The following is an 11538-nucleotide window of genomic DNA, read 5'->3' on the forward strand; positions in this document are numbered from 1 at the left end:
CTAATCTCCGATGAAGCCCCACACCGAAGTTGGCACAACCCAACCGGCGGTCCTCTGCTTTTCATGGCCGACGGCATCCCCGCCACCTCACTGCCTTGACCTCACATCTGTCACCACTGTCGAGCCAGCCTACCATCGTGACCTTCCTTGTAATCCCGCCAGTATCCAGTGAAGCCCCACACCGAACCCCAATCCCCAATCCTAACCCTACCTCATCGGAACAACTCAAAGGGTCTGCCTGGACTTGGGTCTCGAAGCAGATTGGGAGGTCCAAAAATCGGGTGAGATAGAGTCTTGAAATACTCTGGTGTAGTTTAGCTTTTCCGAATAAAAATCTCTCACGGTTCTTTGGGTACAGTGCTTATGAATGTCTTTGGTTTTCGCTGATGGTCTATTCTGTAAATTAATTCCTAATTTATTGTTTTATATATGTTTGAGGAATGACTTGTACAATGATTGTTAAAGACCTAACTAAGGTGGCCTTGTATAGTAATGCAGACTGTGATGTTGCACCGATCACAACTATCGGAACATGAAGGATTCTTGAGTAAATCTAAGTCACCTTTTGGATCCACTGGATATGTATAGAGATTAGTTTGCTTTTTTATTGGATGTTGATCTAGTGGATGAAAATGTGACAATCGTTGGTTTGTGTGTTTTATCTATTTACCCTGCACTTATCGGAAGAAAAGAAAAGAAACTAATTAGAAGCTAGCTTTCGCTCTCGAAATGAAATTGAGATGTCGTGATCCCGTAGAAAAATATCTAGGAGACTTGTTCCATCATCCTTACATTCATCAAATCCCCATCTTTATGCAAAGATTCTGCCCATCAAAACCAAACCGAAAAAGAGGAAGCTTCTTCATGGCTCTCTCGTTTAATCTGATATAGCTCACCAACTTAGCGAAAAGACCAGCATAACCTCCCTAGACATATACTATTCCACTTGCTCCGGCCGGCCTCCTTTTTGCTTTCGAGGGAAGGGAACACCTCGTTATGCTTGTTCATCACAATATGCAATTGCATTTACACAAGTGCTGTATAGATCGCTCTACTCCTTTTTGTTTAAAAAATCTCATGCCATAAGGTAATAAGTTTGAGCAACGTTTTCAGCCTTTCTAAGGGCCTATTCAAAACCAAGAAATTCCACAGGAAAGAATTATAATTCTCGTAGGAAGCGGGAAGCCAGTATCCTTCTAATCTTTTCACATGTTACACTTACATCTGATAAGATTTTCCCTGTCTTTTTAACCACTCTTTTTTAACTATCAGTAAAACAAGAGATGGCGTGAAAAATTCTCTAATGCAGTGTGATGGGGTGTTTTATTTTTCCTCCACCAACTTGGCTATGTCCAACCTCTCTGTTCTCTCTCCGCCATTTTTCTTCTCCAATAAAAGCACTCTTTCCACCCCGTCTGCTGCACTCGGCTCTGCTCAGCCACCACACTCTGCCTCTTTTTCTCTATCCCAGAATTCATTATTTATTCTCTCTTCTACCCTACCCTTGCTATTTATCTCCAAATTTGTTCTTTAAATTTGCACAAGGATTTTCTCCAATTGCTCATGTTCTTGAATTCCCTTACGTTTCTATCGAAATCCTTACCTGCATTTTCCTCCTCCTACGCCTCCAAAATTTGTACTCTTCCTTCCTTCCACTCTAGCCTCCTTCTGCCTTCTGATCCGAGCCGGCTGGCACTCTCTAGCCATCCATTTGGTGTAAACCTCGTTCCTGCAAGATCTGATACGGAAGGGGAGTGGAGAGGAATTGTTCTGCCATGAGGCCGGAGACGCGGCTTGAATCGGCGGTGTTCCAGCTCACCCCCACCCGCACCAGGTGAGCTACCGGATCTGCTCAAGAAACTCGCACTTCGTTGAGTAATCTTTCATGTGATTTGGCCCAAGAACAGGGTTTCTTTTATGTGTCGTCTGGTTCCTTTGGTTGTTTGGCATTTTGCCAAAGTGGAGCTCTGGATGACCGCACATGGCAAAGTCGCCATCTTTGTACGAGCTGGGAAGACGGATGATCATTTCTCCTTTATGTTCCCGTAAAATGGCCAAAGCTTTCGCCTTTATGTTATATGCAGGCTTCACTATCTCAATTGTTTGTCTGGTGCGCCCAACTGCCGTGATAGATCTGATGGATTCGGGCTCTCAATTGTTTTCTGATCGATTGCCTAAGTACCAGGGTCACTGCATACTGTTGTGTGTGATGCCCAATGCTTCTGCCTTTGTGGTGCAATAAACGCAACAGTCCATCACACATCATAGTGATTTTTCTGTTTCCCCCACCTTTTCTAGGTGTGATTTAGTTGTGGTGGCAAATGGACGGAAGGAGAAGATAGCCTCTGGTTTACTGAACCCATTCGTCGCACATCTGAAGGTTGCACAAGAACAGATTGCCAAGGGAGGCTATTCCATCACACTTGAGCCGGATCTAGAGATCCACGCACCATGGTTTACAAGGGGCACGGTGGAGAGGTTGGTGCTGGGCTTCTATTGATCTTATCAGCCAATTGCTCGTCGTACTGTCAGGTGGTGATGATTTGCTTGCTTGGTCTTGGCAGGTTTGTTCGATTTGTCAGTACCCCAGAGGTCCTGGAGCGGGTGGCAACAATAGAGTCTGAGATATTGCAGATTGAGGATGCAATCGCTGTCCAGGGCAATGACAATCTTGGTTTGAGATCTGTAAGTAGAGAACTGTAGCCGATAACTTGTGAATAATATAGTAATATTAGAAAGATGAGATGTTCTCCTTTGCACTTTGTTAGGTGGAATACCATAATGGGAAATCGTTGGATTGCTTGGAAGGTAAAATACTGACATGTTTTTCTTGTTTCTTTCATCATGATTTATAGAACAGACAGTGAAGCTCTCTGTTTTAGCACCCAAGTATTCAGCAATACTTATCAATAGCTCAAAGATTGTTTATGTTTTACCTTGGGCCACAAAACTTGGCAAACTGCAGCGCAGGCTGTCTTCTTTCTTAATTTATTAATTATAGAGTTTGGTGTAATGTAACATCAAGCACCATTGTTGAGTTAGATGTAGATAACCCAGTTTCAAAATGCTAGGCTGTACAAGAGAAATGCCAATGTATACTGTTTCATCCATGCGCGATTTCACTAGTGTTTATCACTTGTAAAAGTAATTATTTTAATTTTAGCTAGCTCGCTGTAAGCTGTACATTTTGAGGTAGAGCTTTCGCTTAACCATGCATTTTTAGGAAGAGATTGCTCTCATCCGCTTGAAAAAATAATAATGTTTTTCATGAAGGATGGATCTGAGCGGCAAGTTGATTTGGAGCCGTCTGTTGTATTTGTTTTCCCTACTGCCTTGTTGCTGAATGTACCTGACCTGTCTGCTTACAGGTACCAAAACGAGTTATGATCCTGATGCAGATAAGGCACTTGTTCCGTATAAGGTAAAGTTGTATGGATAAACGTGCATTTTCATTGCAAATGAGTCATGGTATAAATGTGTTAACTAATCCTGATAATTCCATATTGTTGGCAGCCTGACATGCAGCCAACTCCACCAGTGCAGAATCACAGTGCAACACAGGAGGAGAATTCAAAGTACCTATATGTCTAAAGTGGCCCTTTTTTTTGTACTGTGGTACTTAAGTTATTTAATTTCTAGCAATGAAACTAGTCTACATGGCAAACACGTAATGCCTTAACCAAGAAATAATCTTTTTGTTATGGAGTAACATATGCCCCAGTTTAATGAAGAAGTGCATATATTTCTGGCATTATCATCATTCAATTCTTTTACTACCCCCCACCCCCGTCATAAAAACGTGACGTTTTGGACAAGGTTCATTCAAACTTTTATAACTTTGACCAACAATAGCTTTCAAAATGTTTAATTTGGAAACAATTTATTGTATTTTAAACATATCCTAATAGAAAGCATTGGTCAAAGCTATGCATGGGAGACCGCATCTTGTCTAAACGGCGTGTATTTGTGAACGGAGATAGTACTTTATCTGCATTTTTTCTAATTTTTTTGTATGAGGTCACTATGTGTGTCTTACTGTCTTTTTGGAGAAGTGTTGATCAGTATTGATGTTTGCATGAGGTATTTAACTGCATTATATTAAGCTAAAAAACTGCATTATGGAATGCTGTTAATGCAGTCATCTTATTACATACTTCATATTTTGTAGAGCTCAACTGCTCAGAGTGCTGGAGACTCGCAAAACAGTCTTACGTAAAGAGCAGGCTATGGCCTTTGCACGTGCTGTAGCAGCGGGGTTTGATATTGACAACTTGTTGTATTTGATCACATTTGCAGAGTGTTTTGGCGCTTCACGCTTGATGTAAGTATAGCCTTCTTATGGCTAAGTAGTATCCTGCTTGCTAGATTATATTTCTCATTTTGAGTATCCTTTACATTCTCCACATGATGTTGGGGCTGATAATTTATCTGCACCTGACTCTATATTATAACTATGTTCTCTTTTCTTGGATTATACTCTGGTGCCAATATAATATGGGAGCCAGGGTATAGGCCATTTTCCAAATATTGAAAGTTTTTTGAGAGAATCCAACTATTGAAAGTTGTTGCAGTATACAAGTAGCTTCAGCTATATGGTCCCATCAGTATCTTACGCATCATGCTGCATGAACTACACTATGGATAGTTCTTTCTTAGACTGTTAGTACTACACTTGGGCTTTTTATGATTGTAAATTCATAATAACTGGAAAACTTACTGCTGCATGACCTCCTTGGTTAAGTTAACAGTTGCCTGAAGGAAAATTCTTTCACTGCATTAGCATCAAATCCTTTATGCTAACAGCTTTGGTGCGCCTTCAATAAATAGGAAGGCATGCACACAATTCATTGAGTTGTGGAAGCAAAAGCATGAAACTGGACAATGGATTGAAGTTGAACCTGAAGCAATGTCTGCACGCTCTGAATTTCCTCCCTTTAATCCTGCTGGCATTATGTTTATGGGAGAAAACATGAAGCAAAATATGGAAACAATGTCTGTTTCCAACGGAGATGCAAATGGCGAAGATGCTTCTAAAGCTGGTATATTTTGATGTCCAAATACTCTCCAAATTAGTAAACTCGTTTCTGTTTGGTCTTTGGTGCAATGATTGAAGTTACATTCCAAAAAGCTCACAATAACTTATTTGTCACTGAGATTGGATAATTACTATCCAGAAACCTTTCTTTCAGTGGATGTGCTATTCATTCATTCTGTACCAGACGCTGACTCCACTTCTATAAGTTATTTATCCCATGTTTGATGTTGGTAACCTCCTAATTTGGACTTTCTCCTTTCTCTTTAGTTTCATTGTTATCGTGCAAACATGAAGTCTTACCTTCACCTTTGCCTATCTATATAGCACAATTGATTGGTATATACCCAGTTTACTATTAGAAGGTCCTTGGATCTCAGCAATAACTTGTGTTGCTTGACAGATCAGAGGACACCTCAGCATGCAGGAGCTCCCCATGAGTACTTCCATGGTCCATATCAGTCAGCATACCCACCATGGGCAATGCATCCACCTTACTCTACGCAAGGCATGCCTTACTATCCTGGGATGAACCCATATTACCCTCCCCCTTATCCCCCAACAGATGATACCAGGTACCACCGCTCAGAAAGGAGGGTATCAAGGAAACACTCCTCAGATAGCAAGGACTCGGAAACTTTGGATGACAAAAGTGACCAGAGTGGTTCAGAGAGCGAAAGTTCACATGGTCACAGGTCCCATAAAAAGGGTAAAAGGGCGGGCAAGAAGAAGCCCAGTGTTGTTGTCATACGGAATGTAAATGTAACATCAAAAAAGCACAGATCATCAGAGAGTGACTCACAAACAGGCTCTGATGTAGCATCTGAGGACAGTGATGATTTACACACTAAATCTAGAAAGAAAAAGAATAAGAGCTCAAGTTCAAAGAAGAAAGAGGCAAGACAAATCATTCTCGAGTCTGCAGATGGATATAACAAGGATGAAATGTCTTATGGGCAAGATGCAGACCAAGGGAATTGGAATGTCTTCCAAAGTGTCCTGCTAAGAGCTGATGAGAAGACGAGAGATAATGATGCTGACCTATTCGCCAGTGAAAAAGAGCCACCCCTAGCAAGGAGGAAAGAGAGCAGAACAATTGACGATCCTATTCTTTTGGCAGAGCGGGATTCTGCTGATGCCAATGAACGGAATGCAGTAGATTTCAACTCAGCAAATGGGGGGATTAGACCCCGGCAGATGCTGTCTGGTGATGAACTTATGATGTCTGGGGAAGGTAGGAACTTTGCGGGTGATGACATAAAGGAGATTGAAGCTGGAGGCGTGGGATACAGGAGAGGAACAACTGATGACTTCATGATTTATGGACAGGAAAAGCCAATGGACAGAGGGAGTTCTTTGGACCCTCTTGCAGAAGCACAGTACAAGAGTCCCACCCAGGTGGAAAAAATTGTGCACAGTGTGGCGGATGAATCCTTTATGATACCTCTTAGGTCCACCTCAGAGGATAATCTTGGGCCAGAAAACCGTACTGCCATTGACATAGATGTTGAGCTTCCCCCAATTGTTCAGAAGATATCAGATGCTAAGGCTGGAGGTCAGCTTTTCTATGAGCCAGATGAGTTGATGCCAGAGCGCGAATATGAAAATATTTCATTTGGATATGATCCGGCAATGGATTATGATAGTCAGATGCAGATTCAACCTGCCACCATGGTTGAAGATGCACATGTGGAGGATGCATCTTTGAGCGTTGAGGATGGAGTTAAGAAACCAGACAAAGATAAGATACTACGAAGTTCACAGGAGAGTTTGGATAAAAGAAGGAAAGATGCTTCAGCGAGGAGATTGTCATCATCAAAAGGCCCACTGACTGATGCACAGAAACGTGCACAAAACTTGCGGGCGTATAAAGCGGACCTTCAAAAGGCAAAGAGAGAGCAGGTATCGGTGCATTACTTTCTTAGACCTATTAACTCCTTTATTCTTCAATTTTACATGCTCTGCGTGACAATATCCCTGCTCCTTGCCACTCCACATTTGTTCTTTTGGTATGGTTAATGCTGTGCACAAGTTTAGATTTTGAGGTCTGCTGTTCTCTTATTAGTTTACCAATAATCTTGTAATTTTGTTGCAAAATACGAATATGTGCTTTATCTTTAAAACAACCAGAAAGGTTAAATATATTATTCAAAATACTGCCTCCGGTCCAAGATCTTGGAACACAGATCAAGTTGATTTATGTAGCAGGCTAGTCCACCATCATTTGTCAGATGGTTATCTCTTCATGAAGTTGCTCTATTAAACAGAGGTTTGGTACCTAGGAATTCAATTATATCTGTCACTACTTAATAAGGGCGCTTTAGGAAAGAGTTACCTAAGAACGAGGATGTACAAAATGACAAGTATTTACACAATAAGACTTGGGATCTAAAATGACAAATAGTTTGAATTGGGGCAGTGATTCTTATTGTCCTCATCTGTTCTCATAATGGGGGTCTATTTGCTGATAAAATTAGTCTAACCTAATAAAAGTCTCTTATTTGGTTTCAACGGTAGAATTGTTGTTGCTGTAAACTGGACCTTTCTGATCCCTATCTTACATAGGAGCTTAACTATGTATTCCCTCTGATTGCAAATGTTAATAGTTTAGGACATTGACACAGTCTTCAATGTGACACTTTGACTAGTGATTTCTATCAAAATATGTTATTTCAAATAAAACAAATTATATATTGTGATAGTATTTTTAATGATGAATCCGATTGTATCAATTTTATGTTCTCAATCTACATAACTTTTATACATTGATGGTCTGAAAATGTTTGATCAAGACAGATCCTAAAACGGCTTACATTTGCAATCAGGCAGTATTCACTTTGAATGTAACTGTTTTTGGCTACTGGCACGGTCTGCAAGATACAACGTCGGTTACCAACTTCTAGTACAATATGTTGGTTGCTTTGTACTAGAATAAAGTATTTTAAAAGTGGAACTGATTTGTATTACTTTTCTGAACCAATCTTGATATATTCGTTTTTACTTGTAGTAAAAGTTTGAGAGTTTGAATGCACTTTGTCTGAAATGTCACATTTGTATACAGAGGGAGTGTAACCATGTAATATAGTGGTCTAGATCATATAATATTTGCAATCTCGATTGTTGAGGTGTCATGATCCTATGGTCCCAATCCTGACAACTTTGGTTGTTGCAGATAGATTTCTAAAACTTTGCTTATTACTAAGATCTGTAATATTAAACTGGTAATTTTTTGCTTTTCCAGGAAGAGGAACAAATCAAACGGCTAGAAAGGCTTAAGCTAGAGAGGCAAAAGAGGATCGCTGCAAGAAGTAGCACTTCTAATGCAATATCAACACAACAGCAGCCTAAAGTGAAACCTTCTCCCAAGCTTTCTCCCAGTGCCTACAAGAGCTCAAAGTTCAGCGATGCTGAACCGGTATCGTCTTCACTTCTAAGAAAACATCCTGTCAAAACTACCACAGAGACTGATCCCCAAAAAACAGAAAAAACAAGCAAACTTGGTGATAATACAAAAGCAGTTAGTAAGTCAACCTCATCGTTGACTGAGATGAAGAAAGAGAAAAGTGGGAGAACCGAATCATCCAGTGAGCGACTGAAAAAACTTGCTGAACCTAAAACCAATTCTTCGACTGACAATCCTTCAAGTTCGAAGTCAGCAAGCATGGACCACTCACGGAGAAGAAGCATGCCACAAGATACCCAAACGAAGAAAATTTCAGCTATAATGCAACTTGACCAGAGCAAATCAGCAACCCTACCAGAACTGAAAGTCAAATCCCCGCGAGCTTCTGCTGTTGTTGTGAAAAATGCGGTAGCTACTAAAGATAAGAAAGATGGTGCATCTGCAGCGAAAGCACCTCCTACACCAGAAATTGCTGTTGGGAAGAAAACTAATGGTAACATCTCAAGGATGAACAGCAGCGATGACAGTGTGGTGGTTGATAAGACCGTTGTGATGCTTGAAAATGAGGTTGTTTCAATGCCTATGGTCATTCTAAATTCTGGAACAATTGCAGAGAAGGAAACTTCTAGTGATGACAGAACGGAGAAGCCCAGTCTGGAAATGGAGTATACTGCCATCAGGGCTCCACCTTCTCCAGTTATTCTTCCCGAATCTGAGAATGCTGCCACTAATGGACCTGATGACCAGGGGAACTCATATGAGGTATGGTTCGTACACTATTCTTTTAGTTCTTTCATTCACGGCTTTGTTCTTCACAATCTCTGTTTCATTGTTTCTCTGCATAGTATTTCTGATTTGGTATAGCCTTCAACTAAAAGGCAAAAATTGCTCCTGTACTATTAAAAATAGAATGTGCCTGATTATTATTATTGGATTATAGATTCCTTAAGCAGGATTGATAAAAGAGTGCTTATTATGACCAGGTGGTGACCGAGTGTCGAAAGGATGAACCTGAGAGACCAACCTTGGCTGCCGTGGAGAAGCCCTACCAGGCCCCTTTTGCTAGGGTGACATCATTGGAGAATGATTCGGCAAACAGTCCAGCTTACCCCCAACCATTACCTGTGCAGGAATCTGAATCACTTGTGCATGCAGAGAGCATTAAGGCTCGAGTACCTGAGCCTGTGTACACAGTTTCAGTTGAGGAGAGCCATGAGGTAAATGAAAAACCTCGAAGCAAAGAACCAAAAGGCTTTAGGAAACTTTTGAAATTTGGCAGGAAAAGCCACGCTTCAGCCTTGACCGAGGGTGCAATGGATTCTGATGCATCATCAGTTGACGAAGCCACAGTGGGAGATGGTATGTCTCAAATAGTTTGTTAACTGTTTTAGATTAGGTCTTTTATGGATGGACATTATATATCGAGGATGGGAATTCGATCTGGTAATATTGTTTAAGAAAGGAACATGACATCCCAAAAGATAGAAAGGTAGGAGCTATAAGTACTTCGATAAGTTGTTTAACATCTGACTGCTGGTATATAGTACGGGTTTCTCATGGCTATCTTCCATCTTTTTCAATGCCCTTTGTTATGGCTATTTTTGTATACCACTTGCACTTCTCTGGGGGAAAACGAGGGAGGAACAGTAAATAATTAGGAGCCCCGATCTTCCTGGCTTTCACGAGTGCTCTTCACTTTTGCTGTGCTTAATATTTCAGGTTCGATGCTGAAGAACCTCATTTCACAGGATGACTCTGGTGCTTCCTCGAAAGGTTATTAATTATAACAAGCACGATTTATCTTTTGAATCTATTTGGTTTTTTCTTCTTTAATCATATGCATCACTTGAATGTTATTAGTAGTAAAATATTGTGTGAAACAAGAAGCACAACTTCTTAAATGTACCGATATTCCGGACGTGTGTAAATGAACATTATTTCAATTTATTTTCAAAACTTGTTCATGCAATGCTTATTATGTCTTACTGCTGCAGCTTCCCGGTCGTTCTCCCTACTGTCGCCATTCCGCAGCAAGCACAAGGTGATTGTCCTGTGAGGATATATCTATCAGCCGTGATGTGATAGTGGCAATTGTATTGGGAGGAATAGTACAGTTCAGCGAAGTACATACTTTTGGAGATGAGTTTGGATCGGAACAGCTTTTGTTTTCCTTTTTTTTCTATTTGTTTTGATATATATACATAAATGCATACATACTATATCTCTTGTGGTCTGTAATCAGCCTATGTGAAGCTTCTTGTGTTTGATGGATGGTTGCATTTGTACATTCATTCTTGTTCTGTACCAGAATTATTTGTGCTGATATGTACTGTATGATGATATGCCAGCAGCATCTGAACTGCAGACCTTGTTTTGTTCTGCACTGCATATATATATATATATATATATATATATATATATATATATATACACACACACACGTACTTAGTCTGTACTCTCAGAGTAAATACTCGTATCTTGATCCATAGTTTATCCTATTATAACTCAAGTATATACTACTTTATGAGATGAATATAGTACTTTATGAGATATATACAATATTTTTTGAGATGTATGTATTTCTTTGTAAGTATTTTTTTTCTAAGATGTATATACTACTTTTTAAGATATACATATTTCTTTCTGAATATCCATTAGAGAGGGAGTACGTACATCCGGGAGTAAAAAAAAATACTTCATATATATATAACTCATATTTAACACCTAATGAGTTAAATAGGGATTGCTCGTTCAATGGTTTTCCAGTTTTAGAAGGAGTGTTTTCCTGTTTTATAGATCTTGCGGTTGTCAGTTTTACTATTTTATACTGTATGATTTCCTATTTAATATTAAGGATTTTACTATTTTTAGTTTTACTATTTTATAAGGTGTGTTTCCGGTTTTGTAAAAGGGATTTTTTGACTGCGAGCTGATTCAACGAGGTTTAGTTGGCCGACGCGTTAAATACTTATTAAGGCGCAACGCGTTAAATAGCATGGTCATATATATGTATATACAATAAGTCTATTCTGCGTCTAGGTGCACTGTAGTTTAATGTTATGCCATCCTCCAATTACAACTTAAACAACTGTCAGTTACAATT

General features: G+C 39.8%; 1 protein-coding gene across 1 annotated transcript; it reads left to right on the plus strand.

Annotated features, from left to right (window-relative positions):
- Positions 1-1322: 1322 nt before the first annotated feature.
- LOC133914939 (COP1-interacting protein 7-like) lies at positions 1323-10794 on the plus strand. The gene is made up of 13 exons (XM_062357899.1): positions 1323-1834; positions 2299-2478; positions 2565-2685; positions 2769-2808; positions 3369-3421; positions 3514-3575; positions 4169-4321; positions 4828-5039; positions 5436-6934; positions 8274-9197; positions 9419-9794; positions 10155-10208; positions 10430-10794. The coding sequence occupies exons 1-13, from the start codon at positions 1776-1778 to the stop codon at positions 10489-10491; spliced, it is 3795 nt and encodes a 1264-aa protein (XP_062213883.1). The 5' UTR covers positions 1323-1775; the 3' UTR covers positions 10492-10794.
- Positions 10795-11538: the final 744 nt, after the last annotated feature.

Source organism: Phragmites australis, chromosome 4, assembly GCF_958298935.1.
Source record: "Phragmites australis chromosome 4, lpPhrAust1.1, whole genome shotgun sequence".
Classification (NCBI taxonomy): domain Eukaryota; kingdom Viridiplantae; phylum Streptophyta; class Magnoliopsida; order Poales; family Poaceae; genus Phragmites; species Phragmites australis.

Excerpts from the sequence above, each read along its gene's own strand:
- LOC133914939 (XM_062357899.1), top strand. The coding sequence starts at position 1,776 with ATGAGGCCGGAGACGCGGCTTGAATCGGCGGTGTTCCAGCTCACCCCC. Across the intron at positions 5,040-5,435 it reads CGAAGATGCTTCTAAAGCTG|ATCAGAGGACACCTCAGCAT; the intron begins GTATATTTTGAT and ends GTTGCTTGACAG. Across the intron at positions 10,209-10,429 it reads CTCTGGTGCTTCCTCGAAAG|CTTCCCGGTCGTTCTCCCTA; the intron begins GTTATTAATTAT and ends TTACTGCTGCAG.